General features: G+C 45.5%; 1 protein-coding gene across 3 annotated transcripts in view; it reads right to left on the bottom strand.

Annotated features, from left to right (window-relative positions):
- The window catches only part of ROS3 (RNA-binding (RRM/RBD/RNP motifs) family protein), a 98,149-nt gene that overhangs the window by 8,556 nt on the left and 63,849 nt on the right, over positions 1-25,744 (bottom strand). For all 3 annotated transcript variants that reach the window (XM_086808471.1, XM_086808470.1, XM_086808472.1), the window contains one exon: positions 20,989-21,166. In XM_086808471.1, the coding sequence (XP_086664597.1) occupies positions 20,989-21,166 (178 nt within the window). The remainder of the gene's footprint in view (positions 1-20,988; positions 21,167-25,744) is intronic.

Here is a 25,744-nt window from a genome sequence, read left to right as displayed (position 1 = left end):
GCACGAGACAATGTGCATTGGAACAAAGCCATGCAGGATGAACTTGATTCTATTAAAAAGAATCAAACATGGTATTTGGTTGATCTGCCCAAAGGCAAGAAAGCCATTGCTACTAAGTGGGTCTATAAGTTGAAAAGACATGCAGATGGATCCATTGACAGGTACAAAGCCCGTCTAGTTGCAAATGGCTATGCACAGAAGAAGGGCATTGATTATGAGGAGACATTTGCTCCTACATCCCGTATGTCGACACTTAGGTGTGTCATTGCATTGGCTGCACATCGTGGTTGGGTTTTCATCAGTTGGACATCAAGACTACTTTCCTACATGGGGACCTCGAGGAGGAAGTTTATGTACATCAGCCCATAGGTTTTGCAGAACATGGTCATGAAGGGAAAGTATGCAAGCTGAAAAAGGCTTTGTATGGTTTGAAACAAGCTCCACGAGCTTGGTATGCAAAGATAGATGCTTTCGTGCTCACTCAAGGCTTTGTGAACAGTCCATCAGAAGCCACTTTGTATGTAAAGAAAGATCTGCTGGTCATCAGTCTTTATGTAGATGATCTTTTGCTCATGGATGATGGGATCAAATGATGACAAAATTGCAGCTTTTAAAGAGATACTGCAACAGACATTTGCCATGTCTGATTTGGGGCTCGTACACTACTATTTGGGCATACAGTTTGTGCAGGATAACAGAAGCATTGGGTTGTTGCAATCTCAGTATGTTGCTAAACTTTTGGAGAAGTTTAAATTTCAGGATTGCAAGCCTATTAGCACTCCTATGGAGTCTGGGATGAAACTGTCACTACAGGATGACAGTATTTTATTTGATGCAACTACATATGCTTAGGCGAGTACAGAGCAGCTTACACTACTACCGTTGAGTGTCTCGCTGCGTCGTCTTACGACTGATATGGATATTTCAGTGGAGGAGCCTACACCTATCTATACTGATAGTCAGAGTGCCATTGCCGTGGCCAGGAATCCTGTGTTTCATGCTCGCACGAAACACATCGAGATTCACTATCATTTTGTTCGGGAGAGACTCCAGGCAGGTGATATCAATCTGATCTACTGCCCTACAGATCAGAATGTGGCAGACATCTTCACCAAGGCATTACCACGTCCAAAATTCGAAGCATTCCACACTGCTTTGAATTTGTTTCCTTTTGGTGGATGATGTACAGTGATCACATATCACTCCAGGGGGGTTTGTTGGGTTTTATGCTGTGTATGCACCAAGGGGAGTGCTAGTGATCATCAGTAGGTTACTGGGGCACTTTTTACTTCAGTTAGTGGAGGTTTTTTCCCCCAGTTTTAGCTTAGTTTCACTTATAATGGTTTATAAGTGATTTGGTCCACCTGGCACACTTTATGGCCGGGCCATGTGAACACACCTTTTAGGTCACATCTTTTATGTGGCTATTGTACTTCATTTTTATCAACAATCAATACATGAGCAATCGTGTTCCTCTCTCACACTCACGCCTCCTGCTGAAGTGCCTTTCAAACCCTAACCCTAACAGCTGAATCCCTTCAAATACCCTCACTTGGCCAATCGCGATACGCATAGCATGTGACGCGTATCTATATGTACTCAGGATCTCAAAGAATCCATCCTCAGATAGGATCCAAGGACACCCACATCCGATGTATGTGTAGTCCAAATAGATCTGACCAGATGATCCAGTTGATCTCCTGTTGTGAGAGGCGGAGGTTGGGGGAATCCCAGCTGTATGAAATGGGGGGAGACGGTCCATCTATGCCATGTGCATGAAACCACTGAACTACCTCCAAATACCATGCACGTGTAGGTAATGATGGTGGCCGTGTTGATGAGGAGGGCAATTTAACCCATTTGACCCGATCCCTCTCCCTCTCCTAATGTAACTGCATAGAAGACTCCAATGCCAAGCACAGGAGGCGGTCTCTATTGAGAGTGTAGACATGTTGAATTGAAGTGACAATATGAAAGAGGGCATCTGTAACCAGTCAGGCCACCCCAAACTCTGCACATATAATGTCATGTCCTCTTGCTAGCTTACTCTTGACCATGCATGACTCCACTCATCCTTACCTAGGCCTAGTTCGAGCACCATATATAGCTATTGTTCATACTATAAAGTCAAAGAGCCAACACTTAGTAGGGAGGGCTCCTAGAAATGTGCCATACAACAATCTCTCCATATGGCCTAGAGAGGCATGCCCCTTTGCTAGTTGGTCACTGGGGCAGCTGTGGTCATGCAAAACTTGGGACCCGTAAAAGTAACTCCAAGGCATGCGTACTTTTGCACAATTTCCAATGTGGGAGAGAGAGAGAGAGAGAGAGAGAGAGAGAGAGAGAGAGAGATTTTACTAACGCCTATGAGAACAACATGTGTTACAAAAGTTCCATGTGTAGACTCTGATCATGGAAACAACAAATCAAAAAGTACTGAAAATGAAATGAAAAGAAGACCCACATACTATGCGGGCCTCAATTGCTAGCTTCTCTCTCCGAAGCTCTGTAGTACGCAAGGCCTCATATGAGGGGCCATTCCACTCACAACCTATGCGTGAGATTGCTCTAATTGTTGTCCTCCATCGAGAAGTCCGCAAAATATTGAATGACAATGCACACTGCACAAAAAGCTTGGTTGTCTCCCTTGTTGTCTCCTTCATGGCATCCTTTTGAAACCCTGCCTTCACATGCCATTTCTTCAACAAAGGTAAAGCTGTCCTCTTTACTCGAGGTTGTGAGCTAGAGCTACCCCCAACAGTAAAAGTCCCATGATGCTGACTTTGCATGTCACCTACTGTAGAATCTTGCTCTTCCACAATCATGGCAGGCTCTCTTAAATGCTCAGGATCCACGATCTCCTCAACAGGAAGGCCTAGTTCCTTAACCTTTCAAGCCTTAAGGCTTTCATAAATGTGCCTTGGTACGGCCTTACAAGGTCCCACCCCATGGCCCTTTGTATGTGTGAAGTGTGCCTTCAACCGTGTAATGCTGCCAGGATGCACTTTTGCAAAAAAGTTGAACCTCCATTTTCCAGAGCCTGAGCTTACATACTTGCTCTCCCATGTGACATTGCTCCACAAGGGATCCTGTGTGCAAGGCATCTTGCAAAGTTGCAAACAGCAAGAGAAATACCCTATCACATGTTCCCTGAATAGGATAAAATCCACATTTTAGTTGTGGGAAAAAAAGCCTGATATAGGCTGCAGGCAAAGGCTAGAGCAACCTGTATAGCATAGTCACAGGGGACGGAGGGGACGGACCCTTGGAACAGGGGGACGCCGTCCCAGGAACACTGGGACGGGGACGGACGGGGACGGACGGACGTCCCCAGCTGGGCGTCCCTCACAAGGGACGGCATTCCGGGGACGGATCCAAGAGGGGACGGTTGTGGGGGGCGGCTGCATGGGAACGGCTGCAGGTTACTGTTTGGGCAATGGTCACATTTTTAACCCTTTTTTTGGCCGTTTGGGAGGGGCTTTTCATGGGCCTTTAGCCTTGGCCCATAGGCCTTGAACCTTTGAGGCTTTGGGCCTTGGCCTCTCTCTTGCCTCCCTCCCTATAAGAAGACACACACACACACTCCTCACACTTCAAGCCACACTCTCCCTCAAGGGCCAAGGTCTCAAGTTTCAAGCTCTCACAAGCAAGCTGTAGCCTCTCAAGACACACTCTCTCCCTCACACACACTCTCTCTCAAGCTTCACACACACACACCCATCCTCACACTCAAGTTCTCCCTCAACTTTCAAGGCTCAAGCCTCACTCACACTCTCTCTCTCTCTCTCTCTCTCAAGCTATCAAGTGACAAGGAGGCATCCATCATCCATGGCATCCTCATCGTGGTAGTGACTCTTCAAGTTCCAACTACCCGTAGAAGGACGACGGGATGGACATGGTGGGATGAGGTCAATCACACCCCATCCCCTCATGGAGGTGGTGCACAGCCATGGACATGCAAGCTTTGCCCGTATAGGCGAGTGTGTGGTACTGACAAAGTAGTTTTGAAGTGTCGTTCCTACCCCTGTCCCCGTTCCCTACATATGGCCGTCCCGTCCCCGTCCCCCGTTACCGTCCCCCGTCCCTTGTGACTATGCTGTATAGTTAATAGTATAGAAACATAACACACCTAGGCAGCTAGGCTTACCTTGACTCTTGAGACTTTGCACCAAGCTTGGAGTCTGGATAGCAGTCGTGACTCGTGAAGGTGGGTGGTGGACAGGTCACAGCAGTCGGCCAGTAGTCGTGAAGGTGAACACGTCACAACAATTGGCCACAGCAGTCGGCTATGAATGGACAGGTCACAGCAGTTGTCAGCTAGCAGTTGTGAACAACAGGACAGACAGGTCATAGCAGTCGGGACTCGCCCAACAGTCGAGTGGAGTCGTGGACAACAGTCTTCAGTCGGCGCGCAGGCAGTGGCAGCGAGAGTCGGGAGTCAGGACAGGTACAGAATCACTCGAAACATGTGCGGCTGTGAAAGTACAATGAAACAAGCATAAAGTCGGCATTGGGCGAATATGTGATAAGATGTTTTTTTTTTGGAAAACATATTGGATAGATAAAAAACACGTTTCACTGAATGAAACATTTCAGTCCATTTCAAATGGTCTGAAACGGGTTTCGTTGCTACATTATTTGCCACCTCAAATGCTGGTATGGCCCTCTAGACTCCCTAAATCGCACCTGTTCCTAGGGAATCCCGTCAATCTAGACAACACTTCCCTCCCCTTGGAAATGTTTACGTCCTCGAAAATAATATCAAGAAATCTCTTCATTAAATTGCTTATCTTCTCCAGGTTGAGCTTTCCTGTAGCTTATTCCTCAACTCTTATCAATTTTTTTTATGTACTTCAAATGTCAAGTATGTTTGGTCCTCACATTAAAAGAAAATTTATAGCTCTATGATCTAAACAAGGGCTTTATTTTCTACAAGATTATCCTTAATACTTACTTTTCTACTTAAGCAACTTGATTGAAATGTTGGATGAACACCATCTCTCTGGTAGCTTTAATTCATAAGTAGCCTCATCTATCTATCTAGGCATTGAGAATATACACAATGCCTAGGAGAGAGCTTAGGAGGACACTTGCATGTCTTTGGGATTGGTGAAGATGAGGTACATTTTCAAAGACTTATCAACCGAACATATTGCAAACGAATGCTCCACCCTCCTCATTGTCACTGTGCGGGTGACGCGTTGCTCTATTTTGTAAGGCCCCCTGTGTGAGGAGTAACCGTCGTGCTGAGTTTAGACATTGGGGATGTTGGCCATGTGTAGTCGGATGATTAGGAGATAGCTTATGTACGCTTGGCACCATGCCAGTAGATGCATGCAAGTGCGGGTCAATGGACCATACTCTAGGGTAGAAAGATACCTTCCCGCGCGACACCTTGTCCTTGGGTTGCCGGGTCAGTTCACGTACCCATGTGCCCAGTTGAGGTATGGCTGGCTGTGGTATGGTCGGCCGTGATTTGTTGGTCTAATAATAGTAGGATGGTACATTGCCGCCAAGTGGTAGCTCCTATCTTGCATATCTTATCTTGTAGATATTGAGATCTATCCTCACTGTAGTAGTGCACCCTTGTATGTGCAAGACATACTCTGTCTAGAGTCTACCTAGATTGCCATCAAAGTTCCTCGCCTGGGGCAAATGCCATCAGTTTGTAACTTTGGTTTGCAATTTAAATTGAGCGTCATTCTCCATATCTCTTGCTTCAAGTACTTGGTCGTAAGATCAAAGTTCCACGTAGTGTATTTTTCTTACATGGAAGCAGTATGCTCAGGCTCAAGACAAGCTTGGGGACAAGTGGTTCTTTGTGAGCAAATTTGGAGAAATGTCACAACCTGCACGAGTCGCAAGAGCTCAACCACCACCGTTCATCGATGGGAAGTTGGATGGCACCAACTATATGCTCTAGAAGTTTAAGATAAAGTCCATTCTGGATTCTTATGAGTTGTGGGAGACAACTACTAGGATTGATGTTAAGCCACGTCCTATGGATCCGATAGATCCACTATGGATAATACCGCCAAATCCTTTGGCGTGGAGGAGAAGGCACGCAGATACTCTATGTGCCATCGTCACCAGCATCACTGATTTTGTGATAACTCTAATTCAACATACGACTATCGCGGCAATGGCCTGGGTGGTTCTACAGGGCTATTGTGAATCAAACAAGGATACAAAACCTTGAGAATCAGCTAACAGCAAAGAGGCTCTCTAATGGAGAGGAAGCCGAGCATTTCATTACGCGGATCAAGGATCTATGAGATCAGATGGCAACACTTCAGATCAACAAATCAAGTAAAAATCTAACACAACAATGCATCAAGATCAGTGTTGCCAGGTGTTTCTGAAACGACAGATATGAAACGGGTTTCATACGTTTTGAAACGTTTCATAAAAGTTTCAAACAAAATAGAAAAAACATGTAAATTTTTAACTTGAAATATACAAAAAAATATGTATTTAGCCCTATGACATGTCACATAACTTATAAGAGACCACATTGAATTCATTTCAATAAAAACAAAATACATGTAAGATATGATGATATCACAAATCACGATTGATCATTGGGCCACTGCCCACTACCAAGAAAAAGCTTCATACTTCATTCATAGTGATCACTAAACATAAATCAAATGAATCACCACGTGGGTGATGAGTCATGACTCAAAATCCACGATCAAAATAAATCACATGTCCAAACTAAATAACATGTCCAAATAAAATGATGCTACTAGCTGCTATCTGCATCCTCATGCTCATCCTCATCTGCATCCTCTGCCTCTGCAGCCTCACTCTTAGGATCACTGCCGGTAGCTGAGTCCTCAAATGCCTCATCCTCGGGTGCAGCACTAGTACTAGCCTCTCAACGAGATCGTGTAGTGCGAGCTAGAGCCATGATCTCCTCATAGAGCATGGAATAGATATCTCTCTCCTCCTAAGGAATGTCAGAAATCTCCTTGCACTTCATGATATCAATCTTATCTGGATTCATTGGGCTAATACGGGCGCTGATTTATTGGCGAGCTAGTACACAAAACAGCGAGCAACGTGCAGGCGGCCACCACTAGAAAACGTGCACGAAAAAAAAGGTACGAAACGATGGTGATGGGTTGTAGGATATTATTATATTCGGGCAAGTAAAACGTGTTTCGTACAACACGAAATGTTTCGCATGTTTCGAACTAATACGAAACGCGTTTCTATGCAACCATGATCAAGATCTTTGCCCCAGAAATATGATAGCCTGGTCACCTCATTGAACACTCAGCTAAGGAATCCTACTCTTTTAAAGGGTTTAGTTCTATGCTCATGGAGGAATTCGTGGATCATCGATAGTGGAGTGCATTCCCTGACATATACCACTCAGAAGGACTGGTATAGCTCCCCACAACCAGTAGGGAAGTCCATCTTGGTAGAGGTTCGGAATGATGCCCAAATGTCCAACAAAACGCACACGTACTACTATCTTTTTGGTGTCAAGTAATAGTGATACTAAGAAGTTGATAGATGTCCTCTATGTACCAAATCTCAAGAGGAACCTACTCTCTTTTACGGCCATAATGGATCGTAACATGAGGGATCAATTTGATCGGGTTGGTACAATCATCTTGAATGCCAATGGCAATGACGTTGGGAGAGATGCAACAATCTGTATGGAGTTATCAGGTTTTTCTGCACAGGCCGATATGTGAGCACTGGCAAGTTGTGGCACGACACATTTGGGCACTTGAATTACGTGGTCTTGAAAGAGATGCAAAAGTCCCGGATTGTGGCACACCTACCTGCTTTCTCAAAGATGTCAGGTGTCAGGTTTTTTTCTGTAAAGGTGTTTTGAGTCCGTGTACATATGGGATGTGTGGTGTGCAATAAAACTTTGCCCTGAATGCCCTGGCAAATGTACAGGCCGAGTGGTTTTGTTGTGAGCTGGTATATGCACGTGTTTTTTTCCGGAGAAAATGCTGGAGATCTCAAGTTTTTATTGCAACTGTGTGATGTGCGGGTGGTTTTATGTTTTTTTTACGAGCTGATGCTGATGCTTGCACGTGAAGGTGTTATGGGAACCCCAATGTGATAATTCTGGATGCAGAGATGGTGCTCCATTTTTAGCAAGCGTGTGCTGAGGTTGGCAAAGTATGGGCAAATGTCGTGTTTGGTAAGTGTTGATGCTGCTGTGATAACGAGCTTATGGGCAACATGTTTAGAAAAAGTTATGGGCTGGGTGTGATAACCCGAAGTACAAGGAAAAGAAGAGAGGAGTAGCATGGCTAACCATCATTTTAATGCTCAAAAAAAATTAATTTAAATGTAATACAAGTGGCCAATAAAACCAATGGCCACTTGGAAGTCTTTATGGGCCGCCACCTCAACCTCTAGAAGGCGTGAAAGAAGGGGCCGCTTCGAGGAGTAGGAGCCGGGGGTCAGGAAAAAAAGTGGAAGGAGGCGCTGCAAAAAAGGGGAGGCCGACTGTGTACGTGAAGAGTGCTGAGGCTGAGGCGGAGACGTGTATTAACCGGTGGTACTGCAGACAGGCGCTTTGGTGAGAAGGGCGCAAGGGACGGTTCTGGGCATCTGCAGAGACCAGAGGAAAGGCTGGCTAAGAAGCACTGGAGTGGCCGCCTGGTAGTAGAAGGAGGGATGCTGTGCAGACAGAGGCGTGAAGAAAAGAAGAGAGCGCTTGCTGTAGAGAAGTCCCTGGGGTGATCGTGAGACAGGGGAGAGCGAGGCTCAGTGGCAGCAGACGGGCTGGTGAAGCCGTTGTAGTGAAGGCCGCCTTGCAGTCAAGAGAAGCTGGCGGTGAGTATGCAAAAGCCAGGGGTGTTATGGAGGCGCAGAGAAGGAGAAAGAGCCTGAGAAGAAAAGAAAAGAGGGGGACGCTTGTGTGGCCATCGCATAGAGGAGAAGGGCTCTGGATGCAGCTAGCGCAGGTGACTGGGAGCTGCTGAGTTAGTCGCTGTGAAGAGAGTGATAACGTGCGAAGGAAGCTGAACCGCCGTGTGTAAATAAGAGTGGGCTGGCGGACAGCGTGAGTGGGGGCCCCCCCTTGTCAAGTGCAGACAGTGCAAGTAACTGGATGCAGCTGGCGTGGAGATGGGAGTGAAGACCAGGGGGTCGAGTGAAAGGACAGTGTGAAGTAAGCGCAGCCGCAAGAGAAGGTGGTAAGCGCTCGAAAGCCAAAGGTAACCGCCGTGTGGAAGGCCAAGTGATCCAGTGAAGCAGCTCCGACCAGCGGGTAGAGGACAAACGTCAATGTGAGAGCTGGGCTGTCTGTGAGACTAGGTGTTGGTGCAGCTGCTGGCTTTCTACCGGGAGGTGGCCGTTTGTTTCGAGGCCTCTGGTGTGAGACCAAGAGAAGCTTGGGCAGTGTGTGTGTGAGTTGTTTGCTGTGAATGTGTGATAAAAGGAGAGTGCGAGGAAGAGTGGGTTGAAGTTTGTCAATTAATAAAATCTATGGTGATGGATCACCCCTTGTAGATGGACAAACAGGGTTTGTGTTGATGATATGTGAGTGGCTTAGCCTTGCTGACGAATAAAAGGCTTTTATAATAAGATATGTGAGCTGTTGAAATTGCCTTTCTTTGGGTATCTCTGGGTGGTAGAGAGAGAGAGAGAGAGAGATTTTTCTTTCCAGCTAGAGAGGCTGGTGGTGCCCCTTGTGCTTGTGAGTGTTCTGAAGGTGGTGAGTCGGCGAGCTATAGGAGCCTTCCTATATTCCTGAGCTGCCTCACATCTTTCTGGTGCCCCCACTGAGGAGTTGCTCTGGCATTTCCTTCAGTTTATCAGGGTGTAGGCCCTAGGTGTTGAGAGTTTCAGGGAAGGTTTTCTTGGATCTGAGGTGAAGTTTGGGGGTTAAAATGATGTCTTATCCAGAGTTTTATGGTAGCCCTAATGAGGATGTGGCAGATTTCTTGGAAAGAATGGAGGTTGCATGCATAAGCAACCATATTAATGAGTCGGTACAGGTGTTGCGGCTACTGAGCATCTGTTTGAAAGGGGATGCAAGGACCTGGTACAGGACTTATGAGGAGTCATTGAGGGTTGCTGTTCCACATCTTGATATGACTGAGAATGGATTAAAGACAGCACTAAGCAACAGGTTCAAGAAGGTAGAAGACCCCGACAAGGTTTGGCATGAGGTACAAGCTCTGACACAAGGTGAGTTTGAATCTATTGATGATTATGTCAAGAAATTTTCTTTGCTATGGGAGACTCTATGCAAGGCTTTAGGGGAAGACCAGGTACCGCCTGACATGATGAAGAAAAACAAGTTTGTAGCCGGGCTTAAGAGGAGTATTCGCTGGAAAGTGGAATTGAAGAAGCCCAGGTCTTTTGAGGATGCGGTGGAAATTGCTAAGTCAATAGATTGGAAGCTGCAGCGGATGAATCAGCTAGGGATGATTCCAGTTGTAGCACAGCCGGAGATTCGTAGAGTGGAGGCTACACCCATGAATGCAGTGATCGAGAGGATGAAGCCCACTGAAGCCCAAGCTATGCAGATGGTGCCACAAGCTAGTCAAGGAGTACCTATGGTTCCTGCAGGTTCTGATGAGGGATTGCGACAGGATATGAAACAGATGGTTGATCTTATGAAGAATTTGAGCTTAAATTTAATGGGAAGTACAGGTGGTGGACGTGGTAGAGGCAGAGGCAATAATCATGAAGGGGGAGATGGACAAGCAGGATATGGACGTGGTCGTGGTAGGGGCCGTCGTTTCATCCCTACATGTTGGAACTGTGGTGAGCTTGGTCATCCGAGTACAGATTGTGATAAGCCTCAGCGAATGGGTGGTGATATGTACCCACTACCTTCACAGCTACCTGATAGGTCAAATGATTATGGTATTGATATCAGGGATCAAGCAGGCCCCAGTGGAATCACCGCTGAGGAGAAGGGGAAGGCAAAGGTCATGAATGTTGTTACTCTAGAGAATGTTCAAGTTAGAGAAGAAGGGGATGTGATGCCTGTTGGCAAGCGCACAACGGATGAAAGAGAAGGAAAAGGAGTGGCAGGACCCAGCCGTAAGAAGGGGAAGCAGCAGGAAGGAGAAGATGTGAAAGCTAAAAGGAAACGGAAGCCTCGTAGAAGGTTCCAGGTGTCAGATTTTCCACTGGGGGATGGGCAAACCAGCTATGACTTGAAATCTGATTTGGTGAACAGGAAGGCCAACATCACCTTTGGGCAGTTGGTGGAGATGGTGCCAAAATTGAGAAGGCAATGGAAGGGACTTGTGAATCCAATGGAAAAGAAGTCAGAGAAGAGGTCAGTCAAAGTACTATCTTTAGAAGAGCTTCCAGATATTTGCCCTATTGTGGAGGTATGGAGTAAAGGTAGGAACCTTGGTCAGGCCTATATAGATGGAGGAGCTCAAATCTGTGTGATTACCCAATCATGTGTGGAGCAGTCAGGCTTGAGGGTGTCTGGGGTTTCTGGTTTTCGAATCAGGATGGCTAATCATCAAAAGGTAAAATGTCTTGGTATGATAAAGGAATTGGAAATTGAAGTTTTTAATGTCAAAGCTACTGTAGATTTTCATGTGATGCCTGCGGGTCTTGGTGCTTTTCCAATTATTCTTGGACGACCCTGGTTGCGAGTGGTGGGTGCAGTACAGGACTGGAGGTATGGGACCATTTCTTTGCATAATAAGCAGGGTAATAAAAAATCTTTTGAGATGCATAGTAGGAGATCTTTGAATGATGTGTGGGAGAGGCCACAGGATTCAAGTGAAGAGGAAACTACCACCACTACTTCTGAATGAGAGATGGATTCATCGACCACTGCTTCTAGTGGAGAAGAGGCAGATATGGCTTTCCTAATATCAAGCAACAAGGTTATGAAGATAAAGAAGTGCATGAAGTGGGTGCTGAGGGAGCAGATACTTTGGGGTCGTATGAAGTGATCGAGGAATTATTGCAGCCAAAGATAAAAGTGAAGAAGAAGCAGGAGCTGATTGAGGGAATGCTGAGTTGGGAATGCTGAGTTCAGATCTCTCGAGTGGAGAAAAGGTTAGATATGTTAATATGCTGTCTCATTTTCCAGAATTGTTCATCACTTCTTATAGGGAGATTCAAGGGTTTAAAGGGCCAGATTTGAGGATTGAATTGAAAGAAGGTGTAAAAACAGTTAGGCAAAAGCTTCGCAGGATGGGACGAGAACAAATGCAGGCCCTGAGAGAGGAAGTTGATAAGCTGTTGAGTGCAGGTTTCATTACACCAGTGGATACAGCTGAGTGGGTAAGTCCTACAGTGGTGAGTCCAAAGAAGGATGGCAGGTGGCGTATATGTGTGGATTTCAAGCCTTTGAAGGCTGCTACAAAGAAGGATTCTTACCCCCTACCTTTTTTGGATGAGATCTTGGATACTGTAGCTGGATATGAAAGGTATAGTGTTTGTGATGGGTATTCAGGTTATTTTCAGTTAAAGATTGCAGAAGAAGATCAGCGCAAGACGACTTTCATTACACCGTGGGAGTGTTTCTGCTACAAAGTTCTTCCTTTTGGATTGATGAATGGACCAGCCTACTATCAGAGAAGGGCAAATTGGGTATTATCTCCTTTTTTGAACAAGTTTGTGAAGGATTTTATTGATGATTTTTATATATACAGCTCCAGGCAAGAGCATTGTGATAAGCTGGCTATAGTTTTTCAGCGTTATGATGAGTGTGGTGGTCAATTAAATCCAAAAAAGTGTTTTTTAGCTCAACCGAGGGTGAAGCTCTTGGGCCATGTTATTTCAGAGAATGGTATTGATCCAGATCATGATAAAGTCAAGTCTCTTCTTCTTCTTCCTACACCAAAGAATACAAGACAATTGGCTACTTTTGTGCAAAAGGTGAAGTATATGGCTCGATTTATCTCTCTATCTTCACAGTTGTTATATCCTTTGCAGCAAGCAGCAAAGCATGATCCTTTGCATTGGACGGAGGAGTGTGAGGTAGTTTTCCAAAAAGTGAAAGAGGTGTTGGGAGCTATTCCTACAATGCAGGTGCCTAACTGGGAACAGGTATTTTATGTCAATCCTTCAGTAGGTGAAGATGCAGTTGGAGCCATGTTGTTACAGAAGAGGAAAGAATCACATTATATGCAACCAGTCTACTGTGCTAGCAGAGTAAAACTTCCTAGAGAAAGGTTGTTATCAGAGGTGGAACTTGTTATGGTTAGTGTGATGTATACATGTAGGCGGTTTCGCCATTACTTGTTGCCTCGCCCCTTTGTGTTTTTGACGAGCTACACTTTTTTGCCTCGGTTGATAAATGGTACAAATTTATCTGAGGCTATGATGAAGTGGGTGATTGAGTTGCAGGAATTTACTTTCTCATTCTTGGTGGAAGAGAGTACCAGGGCTACCTTAGCTGATCTACTGACATATAAGAAGGGTTCTCTTCTTATAAAGGAGGAAACCATCAAGAAGCCAATTGAGGATGCGGCTGAATTGGTGAATGCACACTTATTATATTTTGATGGTTCTTACAGGAAAAGCCATGATGCAGCCTCAGGAGGTTTGGTGCTTTATGATCCACATGGTTGCCTTGTTTTTAAAAAGGGTGTTAAGGTGGATGCACATAGCAACAATGAAGCGGAGTATCTGACTCTGGAAGTTGGATTGCAAATATGTTTGAAGCATGGTGTACACAGGATTCGCATTCGAGGAGATGCATTGCTTGTGGTAAAACAGGTATTGGGAATTTGGAAGTCAAAGAATATGTTACTCAAGGAAATGTGTTTCAAGATTAAGGGTTTGCTAAAGGAATTTGAAGCTTGGAGTCTTAAGCATGTGGATCAAGGCCATAATGAGGAGGCTCATGAAGCAGCCCAGGAAATGATTGGTGAAGTTTTTGTTCTTAAAGCTCATGCATCATTTTATTGTGGCAGGGAGAATTTACAAGATGTTGAGGAGTTTTTGTTAACAGGGATGATTCCTAATGATATTGACAGATCAAAAAAATATGGTTTCATCAGGAAAGCTGCAAGGTATGTGATGGTTGGTGATGCTTTGTATTTGAAGGGAATTGATTTGATAATGCGACGGGTACCTTGGAAGGAAGAAATTTACAAAATTCTTAAGGAAAACCATGAAGGAGCATGCGGTGGACATTTTGCCTCAAAGATTACCTTGCATAAGGTATTGCAGGAAGGTTATGTATGGCCAAGTGTACATAAGGATGTTAATCATTGGTGCATGTCATGCAAACAATGCCAAGCTCACAGTAGACGGATATTAAGGTCTGAAATGAGGAAGACAATTCTTGCTTATGATGTTTTTGAAAAATGGGGAATTGATGCTGTGGGACCATTGCCTATTACTAGCCGAGGGAAGTGTTACATCTTGATTGCAGTTGATTACCTTTCTAGATGGGCAGAAGCAAAGGCACTGAAACAAATTACTGCTAAGGAGGTGGCAAAGTTTGTATATCAGGATATTTGCTATAAGTTTGGTGTGCCATTGGAATTGCTTTCTGATCAAGGTCCAGGTTTCAGAGCAGAGCTTATGGACTATTTGTGTACAAAAATGAAGATCAGTCGTAGTTTTAACTTTTACCACACCTTACTATCCACAGTGTAATGGCCTGAATGAGCGTTTCAATGGTGAATTGATCAAGATTTTATCCAAGGTGACAGAGCAACAAGGCAAGAATTGGGATCTGGAGTTGCCTGCTGCCTTGTGGGCATACAGGACAGCAATTAGAACTGGTACGGGTTTCACTCCATTTCATCTTGTTTATGGGAAAGAAGCCTTATTGCCTATTGAGGTGGAGATACCAGCTGTTAAAATGTTGGAAAAGCTTTTGGAAGAGCCTAAAGATGTCTTTAAAGAGCGGCTGTTATATTTACAAGAAGCACAGCTGAACAGGGATAATGCTTTTAAGCATTATGAAGATATGCAGGCAAGAACGCTGGAGAAGTTCAACAAGAAAATTAAAAGCAAAGGAATTATGAAGGATGATTTGGTATTACGTTATAATAGCAGGCTGGATAATGCCTTCCATAAGAAATTTCAAATTAAGTGGGAAGGACCCTTCTTGGTGATGCAAGGATTTGCAAATGGCACCTATCAATTGGCAGATTTAGATGGGACTTTACATGCTTCCAGGGTAAATGGATACAGGCTGAAGAAGTATTATGCACGCTTGATGGTGATTGTGCAGGATGCAGTGTCTGAAGATGTGATTCCAGATGAAAGGCAGTTTTTAGATATGGATTTAGGTCTTGAAATGCTTTTTACTGCTGATCATGAATGATTCAGCAGGCTGGGGGTTGGGCAAAGTATGTCAGGTTTTTTTCTGTAAAGGTGTTTTGAGTCCGTGTACATATGGGATGTGTGGTGTGCAATAAAACTTTGCCCTAAATGCCCTGGCAAATGTACAGGCCGAGTGGTTTTGTTGTGAGCTGGTATATGCACGTGTTTTTTTCCGGAGAAAATGCTGGAGATCTCAAGTTTTTATTGCAACTGTGTGATGTGCGGGTGGTTTTATGTTTTTTTTACGAGCTGATGCTGATGCCTGCACGTGAAGGTGTTATGGGAACCCCGATGTGATAATTCTGGATGCAGAGATGGTGCTCCATTTTTAGCAAGCGTGTGCTGAGGTTGGCAAAGTATGGGCAAATGTCGTGTTTGGTAAGTGTTGATGCTGCTGTGATCACGAGCTTATGGATAACATGTTTAGAAAAAGTAATGGGCTCGGTGTGATAACCCGAAGTACAAGGAAAAGAAGAGAGGAGTAGCATGGCTAACCATCATTTTAATGCTCAAAAAAAATTAATTTAAATGTAATACAAGTGGCCAATAAAACCAATGGCCACTTGGAAGTCTTTATGGGCCGCCACCTCAACCTCTAGAAGGCGTGAAAGAAGGGGCCGCTTCGAGGAGTAGGAGCCGGGGGTCAGGAAAAAAAGTGGAAGGAGGCGCTGCAAAAAAGGGGAGGCCGACTGTGTACGTGAAGAGTGCTGAGGCTGAGGCGGAGACGTGTATGAGCTGGTGGTACTGCAGACAGGCGCTTTGGTGAGAAGGGCGCAAGGGACGGTTCTGGGCATCTGCAGAGACCAGAGGAAAGGCTGGCGAAGAAGCACTGGAGTGGCCGCCTGGTAGTAGAAGGAGGGATGCTGTGCAGACAGAGGCGTGAAGAAAAGAAGAGAGCGCTTGCTGTAGAGAAGTCCCTGGGGTGATCGTGAGACAGGGGAGAGCGAGGCTCAGTGGCAGCAGACGGGCTGGTGAAGCCGTTGTAGTGAAGGCCGCCTTGCAGTCAAGAGAAGCTGGCTGTGAGTATGCAAAAGCCAGGGGTGTTCTGGAGGCGCAGAGAAGGAGAAAGAGCCTGAGAAGAAAGGAAAAGAGGGGGACGCTTGTGTGGCCATCGCATAGAGGAGAAGGGCTCTGGATGCAGCTAGTGCAGGTGACTCGGAGCTGCTGAGTTAGTCGCTGTGAAGAGAGTGATAACGTGCGAAGGAAGCTGAACCGCCGTGTGTAAATAGGAGTGGGCTGGCAGACAGCGTGAGTGGGGGCCCCCCCTTGTCAAGTGCAGACAGTGCAAGTAACTGGATGCAGCTGGCGTGGAGATGGGAGTGAAGACCAGGGGGTCGAGTGAAAGGACAGTGTGAAGTAAGCGCAGCCGCAAGAGAAGGTGGTAAGCGCTCGAAAGCCAAAGGTAACCGCCGTGTGGAAGGCCAGGTGATCCAGTGAAGCAGCTCCGACCAGCGGGTAGAGGACAAACGTCAATGTGAGAGCTGGGCTGTCTGTGAGACTAGGTGTTGGTGCAACTGCTGGCTTTCTACCGGGAGGTGGCCGTTTGTTTCGAGGCCTCTGGTGTGAGACCAAGAGAAGCTTGGGCAGTGTGTGTGTGAGTTGTTTGCTGTGAATGTGTGATAAAAGGAGAGTGCGAGGAAGAGTGGGTTGAAGTTTGTCAATTAATAAAATCTATGGTGATGGATCACCCCTTGTAGATGGACAAACAGGGTTTGTGTTGATGATATGTGAGTGGCTTAGCCTTGCTGACGAATAAAAGGCTTTTATAATAAGATATGTGAGCTGTTGAAATTGCCTTTCTTTGGGTATCTCTGGGTGGTAGAGAGAGAGAGAGAGAGATTTTTCTTTCCAGCTAGAGAAGCTGGTGGTGCCCCTTGTGCTTGTGAGTGTTCTGAAGGTGGTGAGTCGGCGAGCTATAGTGGCCTTCCTGTATTCCTGAGCTGCCTCACATCAGGTGCATGTGAAGCTTGTATGATGGGCAAGCAACATCAACAACCTTTTCCACAAGAGAGCAACAACAGAGCTAAGTCTCCTCTAGAGCTTGTACATGCTTGTTTTTGTGGTAAGATGCCCACCATTCCACTGGGTGGTTCTTCCTATTTTATGTTACTGATCAATGACTTTAGTAGGAAGATGTCGGTGTATTTTCTTCCGAATAAGGCAGATATCTTTGAAAACTTTAAATTATGGCATAAGTTGGTTGAGAATGAGAGAGGAAAGAAGGATGTTCCATGCTCATTAAGGACTGAGTGGGATGCCAAAAGTAGAAAGTGTATCTTCCTAGGGTACACTAGGGAGTCAAAGGGTTACAAACTATATGAACCTGAGGCAAGCAAGATCATGGTAAGCCGTGATGTGGTTGGTGTTCATGGAACAACCCCATCAGGCGGAGGAGGAGGAGGATCCATCCACTTTATCCATCAACAAAGATGTAGCCCAATAGATAGCCACCAACTGCAAGACCACAAACTCTAGCTTCAATGGCGAAGGGGAGGCCCGCACCCGTTCCATACAAGGTGGAATCTGAAAACGAAGATGGCAAGCCTGCTGATGCACAAAAGAAAGTGCCACATCCGAAGTAGGTGAAGCAACTTTTTGACACGAACGCTCCCACGGCTCTTGATGATGGACCAACACTTGTTCTTCACCAGTCAAAGAGCTTAGAGGAGCAGAAGAGAGTATAGGCACATATTGTTAATATGGTTGAGTGAGATAATGAAGGTGCAAGAGCCAACAAGTTTGGAAGAAGTGGCAAAACCAAACTGGAAGGGGACCATGCAGAATGAGTATGATTCCATCATGCGCAACCGCACTTGGGATCTAGTGGATCGTCTAGAGAGATGCAAGGTCATTTGAACCAAATGGGTTTAGAAGGCCAAGTACAAATCTGATGGAACATTGGAAAAGTACACGGCAAAGCTAGTGAAGAAGGACTTTGCACATGTCAAGGGGTTCAACTTTCGAGAGACATTCGCCCCCACAGCTAGATTGACCACCATTCACACAATATTAGCTTTGGCTCCTCACAAGAAGTGGCCACTAATATAGATGAGTGTGAAGTCCGCCTTTTTGAATGTACATCTCAAGGAGGAGGTGTATATTGAACAGCCCCCAGGATTTGTGATGCTAGGTGCAAAAGGCAAAGTATGTAGACTCCGGAAGGCATTGTAGGGGTTGGAATCCACCCGTTGAGCGGATCGACATATTTTTGAGTATTGGTCTTTCTAAAAGCCCGCCAAATGTCGTCAGGGCCTGCTATGGGCTATGAGATGGAGCAGGGCAGTCAGGCCATCAGATTTATTAGGGGCCAGCCTCGCCTGGTTCCGGCACCGGATTTCTCGTCCGACAGCTGGACACAGGAGAGGGATTTACGATGGGAGCTCCTCAGCAGCCTCACCATCTGGTTCACCTGGAGGGCCCGGTGCTTCACGGCCTTTGAGGGGAGATTAGAGCCACCAGCAGAGACTGTTCGGGGGATTTGGCAGGAGTTGATCCACACCCTGCGAGGACAGTACGACCGCATCCGGGGAGACTCGGATGAGGCGATTTTACGACGCCAGGCCTTTCATACCACTTGGCGCTGCGGCCCGTTCTACACCCTACACACGGGATCCCCCCGTTGGCACTACAGGCCACCTGTTTGGCTCTTCCCCCCCCCATTGTATGATTTAGCCGCTCAGTCCTTTAGACTGATGCTTGTATTTTGCAGCACCTAGGGAGAGTCTCCCGGGCTGCCATGATGTATTCACTGCTCTTCTCTCTGTTAGGAGCAGGAGAGATCTCTTTTGTAGCCCTACGGGCGTTTTTTTTACATAACTAATGAAAGGATCTTTTCTCGGAAAAAAAAAAAAGCCCGCCAAATGAAAATTTGTGCATTTTCTCTCCGTAGGGCAAGTACATGATCATAGTCCTTCATGTGGACCACCTCATTTTGATGGGAAAAGATCTGGCAAACTATAGAGATGCTGAGTTAAGAGTTTGAGATGACAGACCTTGGGCTTACACATTTTTATTTAGGGATTGAGGTCGGATTACATCTTCATTTCTCGGCAAAAGTATGCAGAAGAAATACTAGCAGACATTTGGTATGGCCAATGCAAGTTAGTTGGCACCCCTATGAAGGTTGATGTGAAGTTGTCAACAGAAGACACTTCTCCACTTGTGGATATGAAGGAGTACAGGAGGTTGGTGAGGAGTTTGATTTTCTTGTGCAATACACGGCCAAACATTAGCTTTGCAGTTGGTGTATTGAGTAGGTTCTTAAATTAACCCCGAAAGAACCATTGGAAAGCAAGGATGCGGGTGTTGAATACATCCAAGGTACACTTGGTACGATGTACCCATGTATCCATGTACAGAGTTGGAGTATGATGGGGCACGCTTTGTTGGTCTAATAATAGATAGCAGGCTGGTACATTGCCGCCATTAGGAGACTATATATAGTCTAGTGGTAGCTCCTATCTTGCATATCTTATCTTGTAGATATTGAGATCTATCTTCACTGCAATAGTGCACCCTTATATGTGCATGACATCCTCTGTTTAGAATCTACCTAGATCACCATCAAAGCTCCTTGCCGGAGCGCACGGATGGGCAAACGCCATCAGTTTGTAACTTTGGTTTGCAACAATAATTGAGCATTATTCTCCATTTCCCACTAATGCTAATTAAAGGAGTTACTTTCTGCCCCCCTCACTCCGGACCCTTCTGCTTAAACCAATCCGTGTATCTCTTGCTTCAAGTCCTTTGTCTTACAATCAAGTTCTGCTTAGTGTATTTTTCTTACAAAACAAACATACCATCGAGACAGTTATGCCTCTACATCTTTTTCTTACAGAACAAACATACCATCAAGACAGAGGTATGCCCTCTACATCTTTTTCTTCGCAAGGTTTGGTACCTGCTCGTCTTCCCACCCAAAGTGTTACAACTTGTGGTCGCAAAGCAGCCATAATACCACCGGTGATGACCTACCGGGATTCAAACTCCCTCTCCAAGATAAAACCCATGGAAATTACCCTCCCATGTGCCAACTAAAATCTCCCATGGATTTAACAGAAAGCCTTCCTTCAGACCTTTCTGTCTTCATTACTAGGACATTTTTGGCACTTCATATCATGAACTTGAATGTCCTTAGCCAAAATATTGTTCTTGCAGAAGAACATAAATCTTCTAAACCCTCATTGTCTCAAAGAAAGAAAGGCATTTTCATAAGACTCAAATGGTCTATGAGACCAAAAAGTAACTCAATGAATCCATGATAATACTGAGTCATGGAAAAAAGTGAAAAAAAAAAGAAGAAAAAACTGGCTACCTATGCTGTGAATATTTGTAAATGAAATTGTTGTACAAGGTAGTCGTGTGGCTAAAAACTTGTGATGTGGTACAAGTGCCATACAAAGTGGGAGAGAGCGATTATATTTACGTCTAGTCTACAAAAGAGTTTCGGTCTAAGACACCGGTGTGTGGGTGTGGGTGTGCACGTGCGTGGATGTGGATGTGGGTGTGGAGGTGGTGTGTTTTGTGCAACATTGACCTTCAACAAAAAATTTATTCCTGCAACCATGTCATGTTGAGTAGGAAAAGATATTAGGGAGTTGGTAAACCCTTGCCCAAATGGTTATCATACCACACTGCCCACAAGGGAGCGTGAGTTCAAACCTCGACATCTAAATATATAATGTAGACCACAACAGGAAAAAAAAAGTAGTCAATGTACACAAAATCTATGGGACTTACTCTGCTCCTCTCTCTGATCAGTTGTAACAGATTGCTCTCTTGTCATACTGTCTTGGTTGATCAAGGTGGCCATGCAATGGCTGCAATTGCAGAGCTGTAAAAGGGAACACGGAAGTGCATCCACACGCTCAAAGCTGCGCTTGTGCTTTCCCTGGCCCCTCTCTGGAATTTTCTTTACCTGAAAACACACAAGAGCCACAGAGCATAAACTTTTAGCTCATACAAACTTTATCTACTCGTGAGCTTGGCAACCCACAAGGAGGGCCATCTAAGCCCTAGTCACCCAGCGGCTTTAAGTCCACATAAATTCCTGTTATTGAAAATTACAATATCTAAGCAAGCATGTATGGAACATTCATATGAAGTGACAATGTTGGCAAGTATGCTGAACAATGGAGTGTGGCATGTTGCTTAAGCTCCTCCTGTGTAATACATACCATGCATCTTTGGAGCTCTCTGCACTCCCATGTGACATCCACCTTTTAACCTGCCTCTACATGCAGCTCATATGAAGAAGCTACCCCGTAGAAAGATCCCCAATGTCATGCGCATCCGGCACTTAGATGCCATGGACATACTACAACTCAAGTGCAAGGCCCTAAGTCCGGACAATAAACATTTTGTGAGCCCTTGTTTAAGGACAAGTCGCCAATGTACTCCAAGGGATAGTCAAGGTCATTGTCATGCACGTCTTGCATATGTCAGTGACGTGCCCATCCCACACTGTTGTCACCTTAGTGTATGATGTAATGTGTCGTGTCATCCCAAGCACTTATTAGGCCATTGGTCAGGCACCTGTCATCGGGTCACAAGTCAAATGAATCATCCCAGTGCATGCAAATCTTCATTCAAAGTACTAGCAACACCACACATTTAGGGACACAGGGATAAATCCATGTGTTGGGACCAGTAGATGATGAAAGGTCTACTTCATCCATATCTGATAAAGTTTATTGTGGTATTCTTGGATGATATAATGATTTATAGTAAAACATTGCAAGGGCACATAGAGCATCTCAGGACCGTCTTACAAATTTTAAAGCTCTATGCCAAGGAATCCAAGTGTGATTTCTTTAAAACGGAAAGTATCTATCTAGATCATGTTATTAGCCGTGATCGAATTCGCATAGACCCAGAGAAGGTACGCAAAGTTCATGAATGGTCTATTCTGAAGCCTGTACAGCACATGAAGTCTTTTTTTGGATTTACCAGAGTTTTCTAGAAGTTTATTCATGATTTTGCCAAGGTATCGGCACCACTCACTCCACCCTGAAAGGAGTGGTGAGGAAAAAGCAGGGTAAGCACAGTCCTTTGGTGGTGTGGAATGATATCGTCAATGCAAGCTTTAAAGCATTGAAAGAATTGGTGACTACAACACCAATGCTGCATTTAGTAGATCATTCGTGGTTGAGACTGATGCTAGTGATTTTGTCATTGGGACACCTCTCTATCAAGGCACAAGACCGGTTGCTTTTGAGAGTTAAAAGCTCCTAGCTGCCGGAATGCAGTATCCAAATCGGGAAAAAGAGTTACTAGCAGTTGTTCACACTTTGAAGAAGTGGCAACAATATCTCTATGGCTCCAAGTTTGTTGCTTGGATAGATCATCATTCCTTGAGGTACGTTTGTGATCAAGGAGATCCTAGAGATCGCAAAGTGAGATGGGTTGAACTCATGCAAGAGTTCAATTTTGAGATTCAATTCTAGCAACTGGGTTGCAGATGCACTTAGGAGGATACCTGAAGTTGATGCTCTCTCCCCATTAGCTGAGATCTTGACTAATCTCTATCTTTCTCTTCAAGGGCTTTGCCAAGGAGATCGCTTCTTTGGAAAGATCTAGCAGCTAGTTCAAACCGCAAGAGATCTAGGAAGTCCGGAATTCCAAAAAAGTCATGCCGACGAGAAGATAATCCGGCAGTATTCTATTCGGAATTGGTTACTGATATGAAGTACCAAAGTTTGTGTGCCGGACATTGATGAAATTTGAGAAAGGATACTTTTCGAATGTCATGATGTTCCTAATACAAGGCACCCAAGAATTCAATGAACTCTTGCATTAGTCGAGATAAACTTTTATTGGCCACAGATGAGGACCTATATTGAAGATTACGTTAGAAAGTGTAGCCAATGTCACATGAATAAGGTTGAATGCCTTAGGCAAGGTGACTTCATAGTGGTTGAGTACTTTAGGTACGGTGCGGTACGCGTACGAGTATGTAAAGTACACATCAGGATGAGTACTTTAAGTACGTTCACTTTCTAAAAATAATGTGTATATATATATATAAAAAACACATATTATAAATCATTCATACTTTAGCAACACTGGTACACAAAGATACACACAAAACAATTGAAATGCAAACATGTATGCTATATAAATGTCAAATGAGCTGCATTGCATACAACATGAAGTCCTACTGAAGCTAAAATCCCAGTACATACTACTAAGTACAAATGCCAATAGCCATATGGCCACCTCTAACTCATCATCATCCAAGCCTGAAGATAAGGATGATGAGTAGTCTCCATCTGTGAGGAGATTCCCATCAGAATCATATAGTGACTCCCACTCCTCCACATCACCTGGTACATCAGTACACCTGATATTTCCTCAACAATCGTAGAGGTCCCAGGTATCTCCTCTCGAAGAGTCTGCATTTGGTGCTCTGGACCACCGTACTAATCGCTCTGGCGGCTTTCCCTCTAGAATGTGCACCACGAGTATACACCCTGGTGCATCTCGAGGTGGAAGGACGACTCTACTGAAGAAGTGAGGAAGCCGTCGATTGTCACCGATTGGCCGACCATTTGGTCCATCTCCAGTTTTTGCGTCTCGTTCACTTGAGGACAGGCCGGTGTCTCATGTGAAGAGGCCAGTATTTTGCTGACATGGACGGGAGCCAGACTGGTGCCACCCGTGTGTTAGCAGGATGGTGTCGTATGGACGGGAGCCAGACTGGTGCCACCCGTGTATGACCTGGACTGTGTTCGACCCATGGGATTGTCACACCATGGAAGAGCCAGTATTCGTACCGTGTTTTGCCTATGGGACTGTCACACCATAGGAAAACTCGGGCCTGGAACTGTGTCTTACCTATGGGACTGTCACACCATAGGAAGACCAGGTTTTTATGTTTTACGTCGTGCCAGTTTTGTGCCGACAGATATTTTGTACTTGTTCCATGAACGAGAGATATGTCCATGTTACTATTTGCACATGCACACATGATTTGCATGTTTGAAACTGTTTTCGCATGACATGTATTTTTGTGTTTGCCTGTTTGACGTGTTACTTACTGAGCGGGGACGCCTGCCAGTGAGTCGTGAAGTCTGCTCTGTCTTCTGACAAGTTTTGGTGCATGTGAACAGGTGGTAAGTATAATTAACATGTTAGTTTAATACTTTTATTCCTAACCTTTTGATTTATAAGGTCACAGGTTCACACCCACTTAAAAGTGGGCACCCCCTTTGGGCACCCACTTAGGGGCCAAGGTGGGGAGCCCCACTTAAGTTAGTGTGGGAGTGGGTATGGTCACCTACCACACCCCTTTGGAACTGGCCACCCACATGCAAGCGTGGGGGGGCCAGCCAAATCACTAGTTGTATCACTCCCTCTCCCACCTTAATAAAAAGGAATCCCACGACCACCTTGGATATACGATTATTTTGTGCGCCTCCATCACCCGCTTCCACCATCTTCGTGAAGATCAAGAACCGGCGTCTTACGCTTCTGCTCCCAAGCGGCTGAAGCTTGTTGCGCATGCTCTTCTAGTAGGCTGTGAGCTCCATCTGCAGCAAGACTGCTGCGCATGCTGCCTCTCCCACTGTGCATGCTACCTCTCCCATACAGACGGCGCATGCTTTTACCTCTACAACAGGCGACTGCATCTAAGGCTGCTGGCTGCCCTATCCTCTGCACTACAGGCTGCAGCCAAAGCACCTCCCCATGCTCCCCTGCAGGCGACTGGCTGCTACTCCTTACATGCTACACAGGCTGCCGTGTATCCTCCTCCAACCGGCAGCTGTACTCCCTGCACTACAGGCTGCTTGACTCTCTTCCAAGCGGCTACAAACCTCACGTGTTGCGGCTGTCATTCAGCAAGGCTGCCCACCATCTACAGGCGGCTGCCTCTTCAAATCCGCCGGTTCCTCCACGCTGCAGTCAGGCATCTCCTCCTTTGCAAGAGGGTACTCCTTTTCTCACAGCAGGCGGCTGTGGTCTTTGCGATTGTACTTATCTTGGTGGCTGCACTCAGTTCTCTACGAGGGGCTGTGCCACCCCAACAAGGTGGCTTCTTCTTCAACAAGGTGTTATCTCTCCTAAGGCTGCCTCTCTATTTCCTACTTTGAAAGAGGTTGCACATCTTCTCCACTAGCGACTACAAGAGGACTTCACATCTCCTGGGTGGCTACATCTTCTACACAAATACCACGGGTAATGGTCCTCTATCTGCCATCCACAAGTGAATTTCAGATTTAAGTAAAGTATTTCGTGTTAAATCTGATAAGGGATTCCCAACTCCCTATACGGCCAACACCCGTTCGGTGCCGGGTAGTCCAGGCTCTATTGGCGAACCTCGGTCCAAAGGTGCTGAGATCGGGAGAGCCAGGCGTTAGTACGAGAGCGCCTGTTTGTGCGTGGTCTCGGAACACCAGTGAGGCGCTCTCCGCGGAGTCCAGTGAAAGCACAGGACCGTACAGACTGGACCGCACTAATGGTCGTTCTGCTTCGAGTATCTACTTCGAACATCGAC

This window comes from Cibotium barometz, chromosome 14, assembly GCF_041138505.1.
Source record: "Cibotium barometz isolate CiBa-2024 chromosome 14, ASM4113850v1, whole genome shotgun sequence".
Taxonomy (NCBI): Eukaryota; Viridiplantae; Streptophyta; class Polypodiopsida; order Cyatheales; family Cibotiaceae; genus Cibotium; species Cibotium barometz.
The sequence above is the reverse complement of the archived record's forward strand: the minus strand, read 5'-3'. Positions and strand labels throughout refer to the sequence as shown.